Consider the following 25143-nt stretch of genomic DNA (forward strand, 5'->3'; position numbering starts at 1 on the left):
AGAAGTGCTAAACTAGAATTTTTGAGAACATATAGGTAAAATTGCATACCTAACTTAGTGCTCTGTATATAAAATCTGTCTTAGAGCACTAGTTAAGTATACAATTTTACCTATATGTTCCCAAAAATTCTAGTTTAGCACTTCTTAGTTGGGATTCAGGAATCTGTGTTTTAACAACTCCACCAGGTGATTCTCATCATGAGAGAAGTTTGGGAAACACTGAGCTAGACAATCCCTTCACTTTTATATGAGGAAGCTGGGGAACAAGTGAAAAGTGAATTGCCTGTGGTTACAAAGCCACTAGTGACAGAGCTAGGACTCTATCAGTTTATCTGGCTACCAGACCTATGGCAGTTTCCTGGATCAACTCCTTAAAGGTTAGAGAGATTCAAATGAGTCTGAGGGAAGTTTTTCATTTCTATCCCTTCACTCACACCTTGATATTTCAAACTGAGTGTCATTGTTCCATACTGCACCAGTGGTTTTCAAACCAGGGCCAGCAGCATCAGCAACACCTGGAAACTTGTTAGTAATGCAGATTCTTGGCCCCTTGGCAGAGCTACTGATCAGAAGCTCTGGGGTGGGCCCAGCAATCTGAGTTTTACCAAGTAACTCTGCCCCAGGGGACTTGGTTTAAGACCCATTTCTGTTCTACAGCACATAGATCATCTTGGGCTATGTGCCCTGAGTTTTATCGGTGTCTCAGTTTCTTCCATGACCCAGAAAAGAGGGAAGCATGACAGCATGAGTTTGGGCCTTTGACATGAGGTCATGGGTGTAAACCATCACTTCAGCTACTGTAGGAGTCCCAGAGTTTCTGGGTTCTGCCCAAGGCCTGGCCTCAATGAGTTAGAAACCCTTCCAGGTCATATGGTGCAGTCCCTGTCTCTAGGCAAGTCCTCCAAGGACCAGAGACTTCTGATCTTCAAGAGAAATATGAAACACACTATTATTATTTTAAAATATGTTTTTATCTACTAGAGGCCTGGTGCACAAAATTCGTGCATGGGGGGAGGGGGGGGGAGGCCCCACAGCCCAGCCTGCACCCTCTCCAATCTGGGGTCCCTAAGGGGATGTCTGACTGCTAGTTTAGGCCCAATCCCTAGGGCCCAGCAGTTGGACATACCTCTCACAATCCGGGACCACTGGCTCCTAACTGATCACCTGCCTGCCTGCCTGATTTCCCCTAACTGCCCCCCCTGCCAGCCTGGTCACCCTTAACTGCCCCCCCCGATGGCCTGGTCACCCCTATTGCCCTACTGCCAGCCTGGCCACACCAAACTGCCCCCCCTGATGGCCTGGTCACCCCTAACTGCCACCCCCCCTGCCAGCCTGGTCACTCCATGCAGCCTGCTATTTAGTCATTTGGTCGTCCCTCACTAATCCCCCTGATGTAAGGTGACCAGACGTCCCAATTTTGGTGGGACAGTCCTGATTTTTAACAATTTGTCCCACATCCCGCGGTGTTTTTAAAAAGTCCAAAAGATTTAGAAGATTCTTTCCAAAAATCGGGACTTTTTTAAAACACCGTGGGACGCGGGACAAATTGTTTTAAAAAAGCAGGACGTCTGGTCACCTTACCTGATGGTCTGGTCACCCTACACAGCCTACTCTTCAGTCGTTTGGTCATCTCTCACTAGACCCCAACCAGACTTGTTGCCCCACACAGCCTGTGTTCAGTTATCCTTCTGATTGTTTCAGTCTTGATGGCCCCTGGCTTTTTATAGATTAGGATACTAATAAAGGGGTAATATGCTAATTAGACAGGACGTCTTCCGGTTTTCCATTCTGACAAAGCTGGGTCTGGGAGAAGCTGCCCACCCATGGTCCCAGGCACCATCAGCTGCCTCCTGGGAGAAGCCACCCACCCATGGTCCTGGGCGAAGCCAGTTCAGGTCTCGGGTGCCTGGGCTGGCCAGAGAGAGGGAAGCCCAGGTCCTGGGTTCCTACAGCCATCAGGAGGAGGGAAGCCTGGGTCCCAGGTTCAGGGCTGAGGAGAGGTGGTTAGGGGCGATCAGGCAGGCAGAGATGGTTAAGGGCAATTAGGCATGCAGGCAGATGAGCGTTTAGGAGCTAGTGATCCTGGATTGAGAGAGGCATATCCGACTGCTGGTTTTGGCCTGATTCCTGTGGTCCAGCAGTCAGATATCCCCTGAGGGGTCCCATATTAGAAAGTGTGCAGGCTGGCTGAGGGACACCCCCCTTCAGTGCACGAATTTCATGCACCAGGCCTCTAGTCAAGTTATAATTGACATATAACATTATATTAATTTCAAGTGTATAACGTAATAATTCAATATTTGTATTTGTTGTGAAATGATCACCATAATAAGTCTAGTTACTATTCTTCACCATACATACTTACATATTTTTGTTGTGATGAAATCTTTAATATTTACTCTAAACAACTTTCAAACATGCAATACAGTATTATTAACAAGTATCGCCACGCTATCCATTACATCCTCATGACTTATTTTATAACTGGAAGTTTGTACCTTTTGACCTCCTTCACCCATTTCCCATATCCCTTACCCCATATTTCTAGCAATCATCAATCTGATCTCTATATCTATAAGCTTAGGGGTTTTTGTCTGTCTTAACTTGATTTAATTGTTGGCTTTGTGTCTTTTAGATTCATGACACACACTATTGATATGTTCACTTTCATAGTAGAAAAAATCTGTTTCAGATACCTCTACCCAGATCTATGGCTTCTAAATCTCCATGGGCTTTTATTTTTGCCTCTTTACGTTTAGGATTTCCTGGACCTCGTGGGGATAAGGGCTTGCCTGGGTTTCCTGGGCTCCCTGGAAAAGATGGCTTGCCTGGAAAAGTTGGCAATACAGGTTTACCAGGTTCCAAGGGAGTCCCTGGTGACATCTTTAGTGCTGAAATTGGTGCTCCGGGGGAACAAGGCCTACAGGGATTGCCAGGGGACAGAGGATTTCCTGGAGACTCTGGCCTTCCAGGACCCAAGGGTGACTTTTATTGCCTCACTTATTTAAAAATTAACAGAAAGCCTTTCTGTAACCAGTATACTTGCATGAACATTTGCATGAATCTGGGGTGAGGGGTTAATCGGATATTAAAATGAAAAGTCACTTTATTCTGTCCCTCTCTTTGGGGAATGATTTTCTTAAATTCCCTGAATTTATTCTCCTGTCCTAGTAATTCCAGAAGTAACCATAATCAATAGTCAGATCTCTTGCAAAGCCTCTTACTAACTGCTGGGAATAGCAACAATATTGGAGTTGAGACTAAAGTGGCATCTGGGATAAATCTGGGACCAGCTTTTCCATTGGCAGTTGGTTTGGTAACGTGGCCCTGCCATCACTGAAACAGGCTATGCTCATCTATCCCTTCTTTTCATTAGGTTTGTCTGGAAAGTCGGGCTCGCTAGGTCCCAAAGGTGAGCAGGGCAGCCCTGGAACACCAGGCCACATGGGACAGCCAGGTATTTCCGGAACTGTTGGTTTACCCAGCATCAAGGGCAAACCCGGGCTACCAGGAGCACCAGGCCTTCCAGGTACTTCAGGTAGGTCCTTTGAAGATGAAGACCCAGCTTGCCAGACTTAAGTTAGGCCCTGGATCCTGATGCCCTGAAGGTCAATAGCAGCAGTGTGACATGGACAGAGTTGAGAAAGAGACCACTTTCCTAACCTCTCAGGTTTCAAATCTCAAGTTGCCCTCAAATGCCAAGCAGAACAGATTTCTGCAGTTTAGCTTCCAAAATATTGCCACAAAGCCCACCCTGGCTCTCCTCATGACCCCCCACTCCCTTATCATGCTTCAGTCTCCCTCCTGCCTTCCACTTGTTGTGGAGGGGTATCTAGCCATCTTCATTGCCTTCACTGGGGACCTGGGGAGTCATTGGGTTGGGGGAGAAGCTCAAGCATAGTGTGACTGTATGGTGGCCTCCCTCTCAGGGGAGCATGTCTCTGAAGACCATGGTCACAGTGTCTTTCACTGGGCAGTAGGGTCTGACACTGCTGGTTTCAGCCTAGTGTTTGCAGCTTGTCTTCTTCTGGCATCACCCTCCCTACCCTATCTCAGTGACTATATCATCTCTCCTTACTCCTGTCCAAGTGTTTGAAGTCAAATTACAACACCACTAATATGCTTTTTATCCCCTTTGTCCTCTGGTTTCTGGGGTCTTCACATGGATTGTCTGGGTGAGAAAATGACACTTAGGATCTCAGACTAACATCCCCACGACTTTGCTTTGTACTCAAGGAATTATCTTAGTATACATTATAACCTGGCAAAGCCAGAGGTCCCTGAACTCATGCTGTGGGATTGGACCCCATTGAATTTCCTTCTCTTGTTGTGGAATCCCCTTTATAGCCTCCATTAGAATCTTGGAGCTTTCAGCTTTTCAATCCATAGAAAGCCAAGTCAGCCATTCATTTAGGTCCTCAGAGGTCCAAATACCTCTGTTGACACTGGTTTAATCCTTTGGGTGTTTAATTTCCTTGCTTTGTACCGGAACATTCCACTTTGACAGAGGCTCAGGAAGTTAATTCCATTGGTCAACATAATTCATGGTGAAAGAAGTCTTGGAATACCTAGGAGACCAAATGGGCCTTGGGGATTTCTACAGTACTTGGCACTAGGAGGTCTTTGAACCCTTAATGCCAAGTAACTGGTTGATTTAACTGCTTGCATGAGGGATTAAAAGGGCATCCCTGAATCCATGGCTCCCTGGGAAGCTAACACAATGGATCAGCTTTAACCTCTACTTCATCGTTTGGCTCAAGAAACAGCCATTGTGGAGTGGTTCAGACTGGAAGTTCCAGGAAATTAGAGTCCATTTGCCACCCAGGCTTTAGAGAGCTCCATTTAGAGGCTAAAGTTTAAAACACATTCATAAAGGGTGAAGAAGTTATAATCAAATGAGATTTGTGTGCCCTGCCAGCTACAGTGCCATGTTGGAACTAATAGCCATTGCTGTGACACTCTGGGTGGTAGGTGCTAATGTTTCAGCCAACTAAGACCTCTGCCTGTTAACAGCCTACATAATCCATTCTTAAAGGGCTATTTTCTAAAAATAATCAGAAACCATGAGAATAGTCAGTGGTCCAGATCTGAACAGAGTCTTACTTCACAGTTGTCCTGTGTTCTCTCCTGTGTGGTTCAGGACATCCTGGAAAGAAAGGTCCAAAAGGTGAAACAGGTCCCCCTGCATCAACTGGAAAGAGAGGTCTGCCTGGGCTGAAAGGCCTTCCTGGATCTACAGGGTTAATTGGATTCCTGGGGAACTCAGGGTTGCCAGGGGATACTGGACTTTCAGGCCTGCCAGGTTGGAAGGGTAAGTGAAGTGATCAAAAAGGCACTAGTGGAACATCCATGCTGCCCAGATTGCCCTCCCCTTCTGCCTAGGAAAGGGGGATGAGGAGGGAGGTGGGCAGGGTTTTTAGTAACAAGATAGTTGGACAAGGCCAGTGCTAAGAGTCACACTCACTGCCTGCTGGGTGGAACACTGGCCTGAATAGCATAGTCAGTAAAGCCCAAGACAGTCATAGCCACATTGGGTTTACTCATTGTTTACTCATCTGTGGTAGGATCACCCCTACCACAGAGCCTGGTAGTTTTCATTTTCTGTTCTCATATCCTGCTAGACACCAGAGGTTGGGTGAGAGGCATTTCCATTTTATACAGGGGGAAGTGAGTGGTCTAATGTCACACAACTGGTTAGTAACAGTGCCAGACTAGAGTGCCTCCTGGCCCTGGGCTTTTTGTGTGTGTGTGCCACACATGAGATTTATTTTGACAAATCATAAAAGAGATGTCCACCTCGTCTTTCCATTTTGTTGCTTAGTGTCATGTCCCTGGTCAGGGAAATGGTAATGTGTAATGACAAAGAGTTGAAGCTTTGAAGTTAAAGAAACCTGGGTTTGAATCTCTTTTCTGCAACTTCCTAGCTGTGTAACTTTGGGTTAGTTAACCTCTCTGAGCTTCCATTTCCTTGTATGCACTAAAACAGGGATAATAATAGAAATTCTTGTTTATTAACAGGTGAGAAGGGGTCTGTTGGACTGATAGGTTTTCCAGGGATACCAGGTCTCCCCGGGATTTCTGGTGCAAGTGGATTAAAGGGAATTCCTGGGTTGGCTGGAAAAATGGGACCATCTGGAAGGGCTGGTAGCCCTGGTGAAAAAGGTGAGCAGGAGAATTGAATTCTGGAATTGCCATTTATGTTTCCCAAGGTAGATTTTGTTTGTCAACTTTGTCATCCACGTGGCTTGTACCAATCCTTTGTTAAATAATAAGATTTAAGGCTTCTGAATGAAATCCTTTTAAACCAAAAGACCTAATTTCTTCTATTACCACTGCATATTAGAGGCCTTGTCATACATTCCCAGATGTTCAACAGAGGATGGTTTTGAGTACAGCTTAAAGTTGCTTGTGGAGTTTGGGCTTATGAAAGGATAGAGCATGCACATAAATGCAAAGTTGGGAAAACAGGGGCACAAAGAAGCTGGAAGGGCTCAGAAAGGGTGCTTGGGTGTGATGGATGGAAGAGCTGATATGAAAAGTCAGCTCATGCCTAACTCCTTGTCTGAGCTTCCTCTTGTGAGTATCTCATGATCTCCATCCCTGCAGGAGAAAGAGGCGATCCGGGGCCAGTTGGAATTTCCAGTCTAAGACCTCCAATGCTGAACCTCCAATTCAAAGGAGACAAAGGCTCTCAAGGCCCAACTGGATTGGATGGATTTTCTGGACCCAGAGGTGCTGGGGCAGGGATTGGGCAGGAGAAATGCCCCAGGAAGGTTTTAGAACCAAACTCAAATCCCTTCCTGAGAAAAGGCTTTGCACTACAAGACTCCCCAGAGTGTCAGTGTGGGTGCTGGCAGGGGATCCTAAGAGGATACCTTCCATGAGCCTGAGGGGCACCTGGACTTTGAGATTGCCAATTTTCACTGTAACTGTTTAAGTGAGTTTTTGAACCCCAGACTGTTGTACCCCTGGAGGAGCCTTGCAGATGGTAGGGCATGGCACTGAATAGCTTTCCCAGTACTGGAGCAGGCTATACCTTACTGGCACTTCATAAGGGTGAAGACACCACCCCACTCCCACCTCTACCTCCATGTTAACTGTCCCCAAGCTGTACTTTGCCTTTCTGCAACCCAGGGCACCTGCACCTTTCTCTTGCCCAGAATCTCATTCCAAGCCATTTGTTTTTTTCCCAGGTCAGAAAGGAAAGGCTGGTCTCCATGGGCCACCAGGCTTGCCTGGAGCTCCTGGATTCCCCAATACCATCAAAGGACATATTGGGGAACCAGGCTCCCCTGGCTCCACAGGACTTCGGGGATTACCTGGCCAGAAAGGCTTACCTGGAATCTCAGGCTTCCCAGGAATGCCAGGAGAAAGTGTATGTGTGCACATATTTTTGTCTCCCCACCAGGAAGGGTCCTTTACAGCAAGAGGATATGTCTCCTTTGCCTACCATTTTGATCCTGACCCCTTTCCCAGGTCACCCTAGACAAAGCCCTCTCTTTGAGTTTCATAGGTCTTTCCATCCTTTCCTGAACACCCACTTCTTTGGGCCTTTGTTCATGCTATCTTCCGACATGGCTAACTTCCTCCTCTGCAATTGCCTAAAATCTGTCCATCCTTCAGGCTCCATCCCAGGTGCCTACTCCTCCAGAAGTCCCTGGGCTTCCACCATGCTGGCACACTATCCTTCTCATTACTTATTGGCCCTGTGTGGGTTTGATTTTATGTGAGATTGTTGGTACTTGAGAACAAGAACTGCCTCATGTGCTTTTTAGTCTGCATCCCACTGCCCATATCCATTGAGTTTGGTATATCATAAGAATTTGGTACAGACTTCATGATGTTTTTGATTTCAGAAAGGTCTTTGTTGCCTCCACAAGAGACAACAATTGGCAAATAATCAAATCCAGTTTCTTTGGTTCTTAAAAGGCAGAGTGGTAGAGTAGGCTTAACTATGAGATTTGGGTTTAAATCTTAGTCCCATCATTCATTAGCTCTGTGATTTTATGCATATTGCTTAACTTGCCCAAGCCTCACTTTTCTCATCTGTAAGAAATTAGAATAATCACACCTCCTTCAGACAGAAGTGAAGATCAATTGAGATAGTACACGTAAAACACTTAGCATCGCATCTGGGGTGCATGGTAGACTATGAATGAATAGTAGCAATAATAGCCAAAACCGGTTTGGCTCAGTGGTAGAGCATTGGTCTGCGGACTGAAAGATCCCGGGTTCGATTCCGGTCAGGGGCATGTACATTGGTTGCGGGCACATCCCCGGTAGGGGGGTGTGCAAGAGGCAGCTGGTCGATGTTTCTCTCTTATCGACGTTTCTAGCTCTCTGTGAAAATCAATAAAATATATTAAAAATAAATAAATAAATAAATAAATAAATAGTAGCAATAATAGTAGTATTGAAGGGACTAAAATTTAGTCACTAATGAACTAAATCACAGAAAATCCATGCTCTATGCAGGCAAAGTCCTCGTCCTATAAAAGTGTCAGTCCATCTGGTAGAGAGAAAACACACACACACACACACACACACACACACACACACACACACCTCTGAAGCAATTTCAAAACAAATAGTTCTCAACTGGGTGGTCCTGACTACTCACACACTGGGAGGGATGGAATCAAAGTGGAAAGCATTCTGAGAGGAGTCAGAGAATAAGCAAGGCTAGAATTAGTAGACATGCAATGTGCAGGAAAAAGCCAGGCATATGGATGAGATGTCCTAAGCAGTAGTTTGGTGACCACAGTGACCCAGTACAGAACTCAGACTACACCCAGCACGTTTCTTTACTGGGTACATCTCAAAATGAATCAAAACCATACCAAATACCAGGAGAATAGTATTGGTGGCAGCTGATTGTGTTGGACATTAGCTAATGAAGCAGTTTTTCCTGTGAACCTACACATACAGCTTGTTACCTGGTGACATAAGGACATTATGTTCCCTGCTGAACCTGTAGCACATGGCTAACCTCGCATAGTGAAGCAATACTTTTTCTTGTGCATAATGGCTCCAGAGGTTTGTCATGGGCAGTGGTAGCCAACTGTCTTCATAGCACACCTAGTGCCAGGCCTGACTGTCATGTTCTATATTTTCTAAGAGACTTGCTAGAACACCTTGATTTTCCAAGATTCCAACTTTAATAGGCATTAGGAAGTTATGAATGATAAGACCCGGATTAATCACAGATCAAATTCTTCTTAAAAAAAAAAAACCCCAAGGATGAATTTCAATCCATTGTTCATCATCTTCCCCTCTGCAGGATGTCATACCCTACTTCCACCAGTCCACTCCTGCCACAGACTACATGATAGACACCTCTGGCAGTGACTCAGGGAGGGGAGTGGGTGTAAGAATGGAAGGCCCTGAGTTATGGGCAGAAATAATGATCCCCATATTGCTTTGAAGGGTTTGCAGGGTCTCAGAGGAGCTCCTGGGCTCCCAGGAGTATCTGGCCTCCCAGGTTCAAAAGGTAAGGAGTACTTTCTTTTTTAATATGTTTTTATTCCAGAGCAAGGTGAATTTCTAGTAGTCCTAGGGCTCTCCTGGTTGAGGGAGAGGTAAGATTATGTGTTTAGGAGAAAGTGAGTTGGTTTACATTTCTCCTTTGGTCAAACCTCCCCTCCTTTTCAGTCTTTGTTCCTCAAAGACATGTAACAAACAGTGCGTTCAACCCTCCTGCCTTCCAGACTCAGCAGTAGAGGGGAACCTAGGCTCTAAAGTATTGTATCTCTTCCCCTACTGAACCCAATCCACTGAGCAAGAAAATTCCCATTCTTGCTGTCATCACTGTTCCATTTTGGTGATGTTTTAGGGCCCTTTCCATTATCTTATCTGCCCAAACTGGGTCTAGTGATATATTTTCCAATTGATATATGCTATGTGTAGCATCATTTCATGCCAACAAACTAGTAGCATCTCAGCCCTTTGCTGATGATTGGTCACTTTTAACCCAATGGGTAATTTTGTTAAGCAACACTCTGGCTATATTGAATCTGGAAAGATTTTTGCCTTAAAAAGATCTCCTTTTGACAAAATGAGCTATAAGTTCTTCTAAACATTTGAACAATATTTTGATATCCCAGGAGATCAAGGCCAGACACTTGGACTTCCTGGTAGCCCAGGACCTAAGGGACAACCTGGGGAACCCGGTTCGAAAGGTAAGATTGTTGTGCTTTTTCTCACATGTCTCACAGACTCCTAAAAACTTAAGAGTGAAAGGAATTTTGGAGGTAAACCCCAAGCTCTACAACTTCGATCCAGTGCAGAAAAATTCCTACCTGACATGTGTCCACTCACAGGCAGCACACAGTTTTCCCCAAGCAAACCAGCTTACTCTTTTTTCAAGATTTGTAGCCTTATATGGGATAAGTTTAAAATCTGTGGAATAGTGGTATCCACCCCTTTAATTTATAGTTATCTAAACTGCTTCTTGAACATTTCCACCAGTTGATCTTATTTCTGGGAGCACTCAGAACAAGTTTACTTACTTTTCAATTGGGCAGCACTTTTCAAAAGTGAAGACAGCTGCTGTGATCCTTTTCAGAGTTTCTTCATTGGATATAGCCATCTTGACAGTTCAAGTGACTTCAACTTCCTCCTCTCCCTCTTTAAAGGAGGAACACACTGCCCAAAATTTGACCTGATCACTCAGCATTTTTCTTGATTTGTAGGTATGAAAGGAAAATCTGGACTAGTTGGTGACATGGGTGTTCCTGGAATTAAAGGTGAAGATGGGAAAGTTGGTATTTCTGGAGATGTTGGCCTTCCTGGCTCCCCAGGTACCATGCCACATGACAACTTTATTATGAAAAAAAATAGGATTACCTTCAAGGCATGACCCATTCTAAGCTTTTGCCTTGGTTTTACTTTTAGGACTCCCTGGGATTGCAGGCATAAAAGGAAACCCAGGGCTTCCAGGTTCTCCAGGCCACCAAGGGTCACCTGGGCCCCTGGGACCACTTGGCCTAATAGGAACAAAAGGTATGTGTATTTTGGATAAGCCAGTTGCGTAAGGAGTCCTTACCTCAAAAAAGGACAGCAATTACTTTTTATTAAGAGACACTAGCTCAGGTTAAGCCATGTGAGGCCATGTGAGGGATAATGGGAAAGAAAGATTAAGAGGAAGAAAGGAGGACAAGTATAAATGGGAACAAAAGAAGATAGAATTCATGGAGAGAAGGATTATCAGGAAAGGTCAATGCCATGGCATATAAAAGTATTTCCCGAACTTAGAAATTGGGCAGTGAGTGTCTGGGAGTTGGCAATTCAAGGTATTGATATTGCTACTCTGAATTCTTCTTAAAGAAACCTAATTATCATCCTGTTCTTAAAGCTATACAGGTTTCTAATAAGAGTCAGGAAAACTTAGGGTGGAGTGTATAGGTGGAGAATGGTCTAGTCTCGCTTAGGGCATTAAGCAATGCCTCAAGAAAGACCCTGACCTTTAAAATGAGGACTTTGCAGCCTGGCTGGTGTGGCTGAGTTGGTTGAGCATTGTCCCATGTACCAGGAGGTCACAACTTTGATTAATTGTCAGGGCACATGCCGGCGTTGTAGGCTTGACCCCTAGAAGGAGGCATATAGGAGGCAGCCAATCAATGTTTCTCTCTCATCCATGTTTCTATCTCTTTCCCTCTCATACTTTTTTTAAATGAGGACTTTACAATGCTCTTGGGGACAAGACCTTTTGCTGGCCCTTCATGATTTAGAGTTGCTAAAGCCATTTCTGATACTCTTTCCCCTTAGGTTATCCTGGAATTCTTGGTTTACATGGACTAAATGGGCTTCCAGGAACCAAGGGTACCCATGGAACTCCAGGTAAGGAAGATCCTCAAGGGCAAGAAAGAGAGCATCAGCTCTAATAGAAGCCTGGCAGGGGCTGTCCATGAGTTCTTGACTGTGGTGTATGCCACATGCTTGGACTCCTAGATCTTTTTGCTAGTCCCCAATTTGGACTGCCTTGATATAGGAAAGAGGATAGGATTTGTCCCTCTACTTGAATGATCTCTCCTTCCTCTTATTTCAGGCAGGGCCCTAATAATTGAGCTATGCATGAGGTCCTCATCCCCCCCTCTACACACACACACACACACACACACACACACACACACACCACACACACACACACACACACACACACACACACACACACACACACACTGAGTTCTGTTCTCCTCTCCTCCTAGGACCTAGTATAACTGGTGTGCCAGGTCCAGCTGGATTGCCTGGTCCCAAAGGAGAAAAGGGTTCTCCAGGAATTGGCACTGGAGCCTCAGGCAAGCCAGGCATGAAAGGACAAAAAGGTGGCCAAGGTAAGTGGCCCCAAATCAGGCCTTGTAGAAGCTAAGACCTGGTTGGGGAGCCAGAGTTGGGTTTTGTCATGGCCATGCAGCTCACAGGGTTGAGCTGTGCATGTCTTCACATCTCTGGGAATCTCAGAACCTAGTGGAACAGACTGCTGAGGAAAAGAATGTAGGCATGCCTAGGGCTATCCTGGGAGGTGATTTGAGGGAGGAGTTTATAGAGTGCTCTCTAGCCCCCAGATACTCTCCCTTATTTAAACTAAGGGCCTCTCTTACACATTTGGCCCAGAGCCTGGATTTAATGGTCCTGAGTGACAGGATTGCCCACTTAGTGGTTTGTCAGAAATTCTTCATTGTCCAGTGTAGATGGCAATCCCAGGAACTAAGGAAGACAGCATGGTTGCTGGAAGGAGTCCAAGACTAAGAGGATAAATGTCTGTGACAAGCACACAACAGGCACACAATTAGGATTTGTTGGATTTACTAAAAATCAGATTTTGCCCTAATCTCGGCCCCTGACTCACACACTGTCTGAAGTTCCATTATGAGCCTCCCTTTCCTCACCTCTCAAATAGTGAGAGTGAATTTTGATTATTGTACCCTCCTTAGGAATGTTCTGAAGACCCATATATATCCCACTCAGTACAAAACAGGAAATGGCTAAGAGTATGGGCTCTGCTGAATTAAAATTCCAGCTCTACCTCTTACTAGCTATATGAACTTGAACAAGGAAGTTACTTGCCCCTCAGTTCCAAATGGACTCCCAGTTTTTCTTTTCTATAAAATGAACACAGCAGAGGTTTGATGAGGAATCAATAAGGAATAAGCACTTAGCACAGCATCTGACATATAGTCGTTGCTCAAGAAATGTTGGCCATTATATCATTACGTGTTAACTTGAGGGAAAATATTTGCAAAATGTTCTGTTCCTCATCGTTCGTGGGTCCGAGGTCCCATATTTTACTTACTTATGTGCATGGATTTTTTGTTTTGTTTTTTAAATAAATATATTTTATTGATTTTTTACAGAGAGGAAGAGAGAGGGATAGAGAGTTAGAAACATCAATGAGAGAGAATCATCGATCAGCTGCCTCTTGCACACCCCCTACTGGGGATGTGCCCGCAACCAAGGTACATGCCCTTGACCGAAATTGAATCCGTGACCTTTCAGTCCGCAGGCCTACGCTCTATCCACTGAACCAAACCGGTTTCGGCTGTGCATGTTTTTATAACGTGCATGTTTGTATAATATGCGTATGTTTTCCAGGATCTATGTTCATTCATACATTAATTCATTTCCTGCTTTATTTTATATTGGTACATCTGCTGTTCCTGTTTATTCTTTCCTTTGGTCTGGACCAACCTGTTCTTTTCTAGAAGCCAGCAGGTTCTCCAAAATGAGGGCTGAAACAGGGTCTGGGCCTAAAGGGAGATTGTCTGACTTCTTTCACAAGAAATAGAGAAGAGGGAATCTGGATAGAAGCACAAGGGCATTGCCTTTTCTGTTTTCAAATCTGGACTATGAATGCCTGGTCATTAAGTTATCAATTTCCTTTAGCTATCTGAGGTAATAAAATCACAGTAAACAGCACATGACAAGATGAATACATTTCAGTAACATAATGTTGGGGCAGGGGAGGGTAAGTACCAGAGGAAAGCATTTGGTATAATGCCGTTGCTAAATGTTCATAATTAAGCTAAAACAACCAAAATATTGTTTAGGATACAGATAAGCATGGTCAAACAGTGATGAAAAAGGAACAATGAACAAAAAATTCAGGAGTGAGTGCCTCTAATTGGGAGGGAAGTTGGTGCGAATCTTAGAAGGAAAAGTAATGCTATCTTGTTTTTCTTAGGGGGTTGGAATAGATGTTCATTGTATCCGGATTATTTTTTTACAGATTATTTATAAATTTCTTCTGCTTTTCTCAATATCTAATTAAAACAATTTGTTTTAAAAGCAAATATTATAATTTCCCCACCCATAGGAACTTATCTCTGATTTGATCATAGAAATCCATGTAAAATGAGGGTTTACCCCTAAGGAAACTCGTTAAAGCAACCCTGGACCCTATAATAATAAAAATAACTTCAAATTACATCATTTAGCCGAAAGCGGTTTGGCTCAGTGAATAGAGCGTCAGCCTGCAGACTGAAAGTCCCAGGTTCAATTCTGATCAAGGGCATATACCTTGGTTGTGGGCACATCCCCAGTAGGGGGTGTGCAAGAGGCAGCTGATCAATGATTCTCTCTCATCGATGTATCTAACTTTCTCTCTATCCCTCTCTCTTCCTCTCTGTAAAAAATCAATAAAATATTTTTTTAAATTTACATCATTCATTTTTATATTTGTACTAAATATTTAGAAGCTGAATTTGTATGTTTAGGCTTTTTTAATGCTCTGACACAGGAATGAGTTGGGAAAATATGCCATCTTGAGTTTTTATATGCTCATTTAAGTGGTTGTTTTTTCTACTCCTTGAGGTTAATAGTATTTTATTCCAGATTTAATGGTAAATTTATATAATTATAAAATAAAATAAAAGTTAAAAAGAGGAGGTGGCTCCAAAAACTGAAATGGGAATTTTTATAATCAGTGTGCTGCCCACACTTAGTCTACTATATAAGTTGTCTCATTTACTGGTTTTGTACAATTTCAGCAATTTTTTTCAGGGGAAAAATTATTTTTTTTTCTTTTTAGATATTCACTTTTGTGAAAATGAAAATAACTTCAAAGGTTTATCAAGAAACAGTTGACAATATTAAAAGTAGTACCATGTGGCTATGCAAATAGTTGTTTGTTCTTTGTATTTTTATTTTGTTTCTTTTTCAGACTTGTAATAATTGGAGACTTTTCTTGAAATTTATTTTTCTTTATATTTCATCAGCATTCAATTAATTAATGAACTTATAAAAAACACCTGAATTAACCAGTCTGCTATCTTTTTTTTACAAGTTTTCATGGGTGTACTTTTAATAAAATGCAACTAATATTTTTTAATTTTCTTGTCATAAACAAAAAAATAATCTCAACCACCAGGATATCTTATCAACCAATTTAAATCTATTTCTCTTTATTGAATATCTTCTAGAATACATCAAAGTAATAAGCACATTTCTTCCATGCTAAAAGTATGTGGACTTCTACATTTGTATGTATGACTTTGATGTGTTTTTCCATCAAGAGTACCATCTACATATTCAATGTGTGTATATTAAATAAATCTGTCACCAGTTAAACTTTTTTGTTTTAAACATATTATAATAGAGATCATTTCACAAACAGAAAACTTATAAGGCAGTATTGAAATGTAGCAAACAAGTATTCTGTATCTACTCTAATAAATAACTATTCTCTTTGGCCAAGAAAAGAGAAAGGGATTTAGTAGAGAAATTTGTTCTCTAAGCTCAATTAAGCAAGCATTTCATTAATATGAATTACCTACAAAAGTGTCTTTCGGTTTGCCCTAGAAGCTGTAGAAGTTAGCTCTAGAAGACATCAGGAAGCACAGAGCCCTGGGCACCTCCATTCTGACCCAACAGGTGTCTATTCTGACTGTTTGGGGACTGTGCCTACATCTATAAGCTTTTTTGAACAACATTAGACATGACTGGCTAACTTAATGAAATGTTCTACAGGAAGAGTAGATTTAAAAACACTTTGGGAAACATCAATTCCATGTGCTGCAGTCATGCATTTTATTCCCTGATTTGAGGGAAATTAAAATATTTCCATTACTAGTGAGGTTGGGGAGCTAGAAATTTTCAAAGCTTTATTATACCAATTAAATGTAGCACCTGCTGAGACGGGAGGGAGGAGTCTCTGAGCCCTGTCAGCTACTTCATCTGCTGACTGCCAAAGTAGAATGAAGGGAGAAGAGCCCTCTGCTGGTATCTGTTTGTCTGGCAACGACCTAAGGTCTCCTAATTTCTGCGTACATATCCATTTTCTCTGAGAGAGCCTGGCCCCCTCCTGGACACACAAAGTCCATGCAGCTCCTTTTATTTGTCCTTTGCAGGTTTCCCAGGTCCCCAAGGCCCTGCTGGTCCCCCTGGTGCCCCAGGTCTCTCCTTGCCATCAGTAATAGCAGGACAGCCTGGAGACCCTGGACGACCAGGCCTAGATGGAGAACGAGGTAAAGACAGGAAGTCCAAAAGAGGGCTGGCCATCACCCTTTGTCTGGAGTTTGGGATGGTCCCATATACAGTTTAGCCCCATCTCTATGGCTGGATTGCATGGGCCTGTTCAGCCTCACTTCCCTCCCCTAGCAGGAACATGGAGGACTGGAACAGGCTGCTTTTTGCTAAAAGGGTTTGGGAAGGTCTGGGAACTGGAACCCCACAGATGCCAGAGAACATTCTCTGCCCTGGGGATAGACTTTGACCTCCTATAAGACCCAAGGTTTTCAGCAGTGGTCACTTCCTGCTCATCTGCCCTTACTTATCCCTCTTCCCATCTCATTCCTAGGCCAATCAGGCCTCCCAGGCCGCCCAGGCCCCCCTGGGCCATCTTCGAATCAAGGTGACCCTGGAGACTCTGGCTTCCCTGGAATTCCTGGTCCTAAAGGGCCTAAGGGAGACCAAGGAATTCCAGGTTTCTCTGGCTTCCCTGGAGAGCTAGGACTGAAAGGTATGATTGCTTGCTTGGCCCTTTCCCACTCTGTAGTCAGACATGGCTCCTTCCTATAGCCCTGTGAAGAGAGGCCAGCTGATAATACTCTTCCCACCCTCACCTCTGCCTAGACTCTACTCCCCACAACCAGTACCATCATGCCAGGCTCTGATTTGCTTTCCTTTGGATTTTGCCAGGCATAAGAGGTGAGCCTGGCTTCATGGGGACTACAGGCAAGGTTGGACCACCTGGAGATCCAGGATTTCCGGGGATGAAGGGAAAGGCAGGCCGAAGAGGTGAGTTGAGAGTATGTGCTAGGCTGATCATAAGCTCGTGGCAATATTTCTGACAGAGGTGGTAGTAAAGGATGAAAGCTACTGCAGATTTGAAAGCTACCAGGACTGAAAGCTATTGCAGATTTGCCCCCATGGATCCTGCCACTGGTCTCCTTATTCTACATTAGGGGGTATTGGGTTTGTATTTACATTACCACCCAACCATTGCTCAATCCAGAAATGAAGAACCATCTTTCCCATCCTTTACTACCACCTCTGTCACTCTCACATATAGCAAGCCCTGAGGATTGTGTCATCTAAATGTGCATTGCATCCACTCACCTCTTATCACCTCCACCACTACCACCCAGGTCCAAGCCATCATTTCCCACATGAATCATTGCAGTGACCTGCTCATTGGTCTCCCTGTTTCCATTGTGCACCTCCACTGGTGATCATTTCTCCACACGGTGGTGAGAGATCTTATAAAAACTTAAATCATCCACTGACTTCTATGGCATATAAATCAATTAACTATGACCACAAAGCCCTATGTGATGTCTCCCTCCTTTTCCTCATCACCAGCCCTTTACCTTTGCAGCTCACTGTGCTCTTGCCACACTAGCCTCTCTCTGTTATTGAAAAACATCTGGCCTTTGTACATGCTACTTCTACTTTCTGGAATACTTGTGCCCCCCACCACAGCTCTTTCTAATGTTTCAATGGTCTCAGAAGTGTCAATGCTTATTAGATGACACTTACTACTCTCTCTAAAGCAGGTTCTCTACTTCATAGCCCCCTTTCTTCCTCCCATTGTCACTGCACTGTTCATTTTCTTTGTAGCACTTCTCACGATTTGCAGTAAGATTAATGGTATTTATCAGAGTATATATTGTTCATCTTTATCACCAGACCATAACCTCCATAAACATCTGTCTTATTCACTGTTCTATTCCCTGATTTACACAGTAGGCACTCAAGAAATACTTGTTCAATGAATAAGTAAGCAAATTGTTTTGTTTGGCTTTAATAGCAAGCCAGCTGCCTGCATTTGGGGCCCTAGGCTGTGATGCCAACTGAACCTTGGGAATTAAAGGTATCCCCTCGACCTCCTTGGCACTGTGTTCTGACCAGTGAATGAGTAAACTAAGTATCCCAGTCCCAAGCCAAGCCTCAGACCACCATATTTACAACATGTACCAGGCTCTGTGCTGAGCCCTGAGAAGACAAGATAAATACAATTTAGCCCGTCATCAAGGAGCTATCAATCCACTGGAAAGGTTGATGAATAAACAGGACATTATGTAAAGTGTGGTGAGAGACATTCTGGTGGCATTCCGTGAAGATTGTGGGGACAAAGAGGAAGGGCAGAAAGCTGGTGATTTTGAGGCAGAAGGAAGGCTGCCTCCTCAGCCTCTACCTGACATTTCCATTCCTCCTACCCACCCATAGGCTTTTCTGGCCCCCAAGGTGCTCCGGGCCAAACATCAATTGCAGAAGCCATCCAGGCTCCTCCTGGACCCATGGGTGTCCCAGGCATCAATGGCATCCCTGGTCTCATGGGGGATCCTGGGGTTCAAGGCCCTGTAGGCCTACAAGGTAAGGACAGTTCAAGAGAAAGATAACTTCTCTGGTAGCTGAGACAGTCTTGGGTGAGAGGCTGAACAAATTGGCTGGAAAGCCCAGCTCTAGGGGTCACTTTCCTCAAGCATCTTCCTTAAGCATTTCCTCTGCTCCTCAAAGAATTGCCAAAAATATATATAATTGATTTTTACATAGAGGAAGGGAGAGGGATAGAAAGCTAGAAACATCAATGAGAGAGAAACATCGATCAGCTGGCTCCTGCACACTCCCTACTGGGGATGTGCCCGCAACCAACCATGCCTTTGATCAAAATCAAACCTGGGACCCTTCAGTCCGCAGGCCAACACTTTATCCACTGAACCAAACCAGTTAGGGCAAGTTGCCAAACTTCTTGCCGGGAAGAAATGCCAGCAGAACCAGCAGTTGTACTTGGTTTTAGAAACTGTGTGGGCAAAGCATAACAGCAAGACAGCTTGACACTCACTAACATGCTATTGAGAGAAAGGAGTCTGTAGGGGGGTGAAAAGCAATGGAGAAAACATTGGTCTGGGGAACAGGAAACCCAGCTTCTTATCCCAGTTTTCCCCTTGACTGGAGTAAGTTAGCAGTCTCTCTGGGCTTCAATGTCCTCATTTCTGGCATGGGATACCAGCAGTGGCCCTCCATTCTTCCCAGCATTGTTTGGGATATAAAAGGAAGGAAGGAGGAAATAGATGTGAAGCAGCTCAGAAGGGCTAAGTTTAGAGTGCATTCCCAGGGCCTAGATGCCCCAACCTGAACTAAGGACTAGCTCAGGAAACTCAGCCCTGAGCTCAATGTGAGCATCAACATGACAGACAGTGTGTTCTCTTCTGATGAGTCCTGGGCATGACATATGAGTCCCCTCCTCCAGACCCTCCATATTGAGTAACCTGCTGTGGGTCTTCTCTCTTTGTAGGCTCCAAAGGTTTGCCTGGCATCCCTGGCAAAGATGGCCTGAGTGGGCTCCCTGGCCCACCTGGGGCTCTTGGTGATCCCGGTCTCCCTGGACTGCAAGGACCTCCAGGATTTGAAGGTCTGGCAATGTCAGCACTAGGGGCAGAGGTCTTTTTTTGTTTGTTTGTTTGTTTTTTGTTTGTTTTTGAGGTTTTAAGGCTTGGTGGTGAGTTAAAATCTCAAATCTGAGAACTAGGAAACTTAGTGGTAAAGCTTGACACTATCCGGAGACTAGAAAACTTGACTCTAATTCATTTCCTTTGAGCCTGTGAAGGATTAGAGCCCTATATTCCTAAAGAGAAAGGTATGTTCCAAATACTTTCTGGGTTGTCTTCCAACTCTCAAGACCCCTGACTGTATTGTATAGCATGACCTCCTGTCCCACATCTCCCCTTTTCTACCTAGGAATTGTGTTGTGGGTGGGAGGGGGGTGGAACAAGAGATAAGAAAATTTGAGACCAGGTATGGTTTTTTTACTACTTACTTCCCATCTTTATATCAGAGATAGCAAATCAGTTGTCCTGAGTAGAGAACAGTTCTGAGGCTCTGTGAGAAAGTGGTATGATCATTTTTCTCAGGCAGGAGAGGAGGGTGCAATTTGCCCCCTAATCCCAACTCTGCTTTTGCTGCCTCTGATTCATCAGGTAAAGGTACTTAGTTACCTACTGTAAGAGTCTACAAGGCTGGCCCAAGAAGTAACCTCCCTTGCCCCCTCTTAGAGAACCAAAGCCAGGTGATGGGACGGAAGCTGGACAGTATGCTTTTTAAAATGGGGATTCTGTAACTGGGTACAGTAGTCTCAATATCTGTGGGTAATACATTCTGAGACCCCCAGTGGATGCCTAAAACCACAGAGAGTACTGAATTTTATATATACTGTTTTTTTCCTAAATGCATGCCAATGACAAATTAGAACTTCATAAATTAGACACAGTAAGAGATTAACATTAATAATAAAATAGAACAATTATAACAATACTAGAGGCCTGGTGCATGGAATTCATGCACATGAGGGAGGAGGGGAGACAGGGGGAGGTCCCTCAGCCCGACCTGCACCCTCTCCAATCTGAGACCCCTCGGGGGGTGTCCAACTGCCAGTTTAGGCCATATCCCACAATCTAGGACCTCTGGCTCCTAACCGCTTACCTGCCTGCCTGCCTGCCTGCCTGCTTGCCTGATTGCCCCTAACTGCTTCTTCCTGCCAACCTGATCACCCCCAACTTCCTTCCCCTGAACAACCTGATCACCCCCAATTGCCCTCCCTTGCTTGTCTGATAACCCACAATTGCCCTCCCCTGCTGGCCTGATCACCCATAACTGCCCTCCTCTGCCGTGATCTGCCTCCTCCAACTGGACATTCCTCCTTTGCGTGAGGCAGTGGAGACACCAGGACTGGCCTCCTCTGTGCCGAACAGAGCCGTAGGACCCCCAGGCCTAACTGCATGGAGCGGTCACCTGGCCCCACCTTCACTGTACACATGGCCATCTTGTGGTGGCCATCTTGTGGCAGCCATCTTGTGGCAGCCATCTTGTGACAACATCACATGAGGGTGTCATGTGAGGGTGTGATGTCACCTAGGCTTTTATTATATAGAATACTGTAATAAAAGTTATGTGAATGGTTTTGGGGTCATGATTAAGCAAAATAGAGGTACTTGAACACAAACATTGCAATACCTTGATAGTTGACCAGATAACTGCGAGTACTAATAAGTGAATATGGTCAAGGAATATACAGTGTGGAGATGGTGTATGTGGGGATGCTTCATATCTTGGGCATGACAGAGCTGGATGGTACAATATTTCATCATGCTACTACTCATAATGATGCGCAACTGCTTAAAACTTATGAAGTGCTTATTTCTCAAATTTTCCATTTAATATTTTTGGACCATGGTTGATCATGGGTAACTAAAACTGCAGAAAGCAAAATCCCAGATAAGGTGGGACTACTGTACATCTGAGTTGATGTTCTAGCTCCACCACTTGCTAGTTGTAGGACATCTGAGCCTCAATTTACTCATCTACAAATTGGGGTGATGAAATTGTGCCCTGCTCAACGTTCGGCAAAAAGTGAGTAGCTGCTGTTATTATTGACTGCACCTGGCTCACCCCTTTCCTCTCTTTGTCTCTCAGGTCCTCCAGGAAAACAGGGCCCCTTTGGAAGGGCTGGATTGCCTGGACAGAGCGTGAGAGTGGGTTACACCTTGGTGAAACACAGCCAGTCGAAACAGGTGCCCCTGTGCCCTGCTGAGATGACCCAGCTGTGGGTGGGTTACAGCTTGCTATTTGTGGAGGGGCAGGAGAAAGCCCACAACCAGGACTTGGGTAGGTACTGACTCTGACAGCCAGACCTGGCCATCTTCCCCTCAAAAAACAAGAGTCATGCTCCTCACTACCCCAGCCCTTGGTGGACCATTGTTGGGTAGTGGGTTACAAGCACCAGCTCTAGAGTCAGACAGGTCTGTTTTCTAACACTAGCTGTGTACCTGAGGACAAGTTATTCAACCTCTGCAAGCTTCTGTTCCCTTCTAAATGGAACAAGGCTCGTTCTAGTACCTAACTCATAAGGTGGTATAAGGATTACATGAATCACCCAATGTTAAATGTTTAGAACAATGCTTGGTACATATTAAATATTCAAAAATGTTAGAGATTAGTAGTAGAAACAATAAGATGACCTGTGGGGCAAGGATGATTACCCAAGAATTAATTGTATTCTCTACAGGTATGATAACTCTGAAAAGTAGACTCACTTTATTAAATGCTGGTTTTATAAAGCAGATTAATTAGGGAGTCATTATTCAGTTTATAAAAATACTAGAGGCCCAGCGCATGAAATTTGTGCACTGGAGTGGGGGGGGGAGTTCCTCAGCCCAGCCTGCACCATCTCCAATCTAGGACCCCTCAGGGGATGTCTGACTATGGGATTGGGCCTAAACCAGCAGTTAAATATCCCTCTCAAAACCCGGGACTGCTGGCTCATAACCACTTTCCTTCCTGCCTGCTTGATTGCCCCTAACTACTTCTGCCTGCCAGCCTGATTGCCCCCTAATTGCTCCCCTGCCAGCCTGATTGATGCCTAACTGCTCCACCGCCAGCCTGATCACCCCCAACTGCCCTCCCCTGCTGGCCCAATGGCCCCCAACTGCCCTCTCCTGTGGCCCAATCGCTTCCAACTGCCCTCCCCTGCTAACTCTGTTGCCCCCAACTGCCCTCCCCTGGTGGCCCAGTCACCCCTAACCACCCTCGCCTGCTGGTCTAGTCACCTCTAACTACCCTCCCCTGCTGGCCTGATCACCCACAACTGCCTTCCTTTGCCAGCCATCTTGAGGTGGCCATCTTGTGATGATGTGGGGACAGCTATCTTGTGACAACATGGGGATGGCCATCTTGTGATGATGCAAGGGAGCAAGGGCCACCTAGGCTTTTATTAGTATAGACTATTTTCATTATCAAACTTCCCTGATGCATTGAAAATAGGATTTGATCAACAGATTTTAGTGTGTATACAGTGTTCCAGGACAGTAAGGAGAAGTGTCCCTATTCTGGCACAATCAGTTGGATATAAATCCAAACCACCATCCAGCCAAGTCCTAGTAGCCCTGGACATAGTCCCAGCCCTGGTCCTATCCATCTTCTCTCCTTCCAGGGTTCGCTGGCTCTTGTCTGCCCCACTTCAGCACCATGCCCTTCATCTACTGCAACATCAATGAAGTGTGTCACTACGCCAGGCGCAATGATAAGTCCTACTGGCTCTCAACCACCGCTCCCATCCCCATGATGCCCATCGGCCAGACCAAGATCGCTCAGTATATCAGCCGCTGCTCTGTGTGTGAGGCACCCTCGCAAGCCATTGCTGTGCACAGCCAGGATGTCACCATCCCGCAGTGCCCCCTTGGCTGGCACAGCCTCTGGATGGGGTACTCCTTTCTCATGGTAAGGCCTCTGTCTCCATTGTAGAGGCAGAGGGCAGGGATCTCTGGGAGAGCCTCCCAGACTGATTTCCAGTTTTAAGGGACACGGAGTAGAAACCAGAGTTTGAAAGGAAGGGCAATGGTTGGCCTGGGTTTGGCCAAAGACAAGAGAGCCCACGTTTGTATGAGTGATAGGAAATTACAGATGTGAGAAAAAAGGAGCAGTTTGAATCCAGTGGTTCAGGGTGAGAATACCTATGAATCACCAGCATAAGCCCTGGCATCTTTATGCCTGCTTCAGTTATGCCATAAGCAAGGGAATGAGGAGGAACCACACAATTTGGATGAACAGTGAAGGACAGGCTGTCCCTACTTAGGGCTGGGACACACTCTCACTGGTCAGTCTTGGCATTCCACTCCCACTCTTGTGCCCACACTCCCTCTAGCCACCTCCTCCAAAAGAACTCAGATGAGGGCATGTTGTATTTTCATGTCCTTAATGGGATTTCTGCTGCTTTGCCATTTTGATGGGAAGGCAATGGCCAGCCACTGTATCTTGATAAGAAAGAGCTGAGAACATCTGTAAATCCAAGACAGCATCAAGTCCTTCACATGACATTCCATGAATAAGTGGGCACATTACATGAGTTAAAGATAAGGTTTAGGGACAGGATAACTCTCAGGGCAAATCAGTGTGAACCCACTAAAGTACCTGTTTTGCCAGTGCTTCTTCACTAAATCACCAGGGGTGAGGTGGTGAGAGAGTATCTTCAAATAATTACTAAACTGCAGTCTGTGAATTGGGCAGTTTGTCCTAGTGCAAGACAGAATTACTCACCCATCAATCTTAGTTTGGTCCACTGAGCTTCCACAAGGAATGGTAGAAAAGTTATGTATGAAGTATTATGTGCTTTGCTCATAGGTGTGCTCTTAAACCCTTATTCAGAATCTCTTTACTCATACTGTAAACTTAATTCTAACATGCTACAATGTTATATTTTTCTGAAAACGTGTAAGAGTGGGAATTTGGACTGCCTGTAGGGCATCTTGAGGCAATTAGACATGCCCACTAAAAGGGAGAAAAGAAGGAGAAAACAATTCAAAGGCCACCCAAAAACTCTACAATTTGCGTCTCTTGGTACAGGGACTCTGAATTATCCTCCCTGACCAACGAAAAGCCAACATTCATAGCAACAAACCTGGGTCATCTGTAAAGTGTAAAATACAGTGTCTGCTGTTTAGAAAGGCAGGGTAATATGTCATTCATGCTAGAAAGCCCTACTTGAGGATCAAAATGAGAAACACTTTGATACTTCATTTATTAGGAAAGGTCATTTTTATAATGACACACTTCCCCAAAGTTCTGCAAAGTAAGGTGATACTGTGTATCCAACTTGGGTATCTGTCCCATTGGCCATTTCCTGACCTGTGTGTGTATGAGGCCTTCCCACTTCCA

General features: G+C 44.7%; 1 protein-coding gene across 1 annotated transcript in view; it reads left to right on the plus strand.

The window, feature by feature from the left end:
- COL4A6 (collagen type IV alpha 6 chain) overlaps positions 1–25143 on the plus strand; it is a 451051-nt gene that overhangs the window by 422849 nt on the left and 3059 nt on the right. Inside the window, exons 27-45 of the mRNA XM_084870435.1 lie at positions 2760–2981; positions 3377–3538; positions 5141–5311; positions 6019–6162; positions 6607–6732; positions 7194–7375; positions 9427–9490; positions 10104–10178; positions 10692–10799; positions 10894–11001; positions 11767–11838; positions 12207–12332; positions 16344–16460; positions 16793–16954; positions 17134–17232; positions 18664–18810; positions 19733–19849; positions 21907–22098; positions 23423–23709. Coding sequence (XP_084726561.1) covers positions 2760–2981; positions 3377–3538; positions 5141–5311; positions 6019–6162; positions 6607–6732; positions 7194–7375; positions 9427–9490; positions 10104–10178; positions 10692–10799; positions 10894–11001; positions 11767–11838; positions 12207–12332; positions 16344–16460; positions 16793–16954; positions 17134–17232; positions 18664–18810; positions 19733–19849; positions 21907–22098; positions 23423–23709 — 2681 coding nt within the window. The remainder of the gene's footprint in view (positions 1–2759; positions 2982–3376; positions 3539–5140; positions 5312–6018; positions 6163–6606; positions 6733–7193; positions 7376–9426; positions 9491–10103; positions 10179–10691; positions 10800–10893; positions 11002–11766; positions 11839–12206; positions 12333–16343; positions 16461–16792; positions 16955–17133; positions 17233–18663; positions 18811–19732; positions 19850–21906; positions 22099–23422; positions 23710–25143) is intronic.

This window comes from Pipistrellus hanaki (genome assembly GCF_964339955.1).
Source record: "Pipistrellus hanaki genome assembly, chromosome: X".
NCBI classification, from domain to species: Eukaryota; Metazoa; Chordata; class Mammalia; order Chiroptera; family Vespertilionidae; genus Pipistrellus; species Pipistrellus hanaki.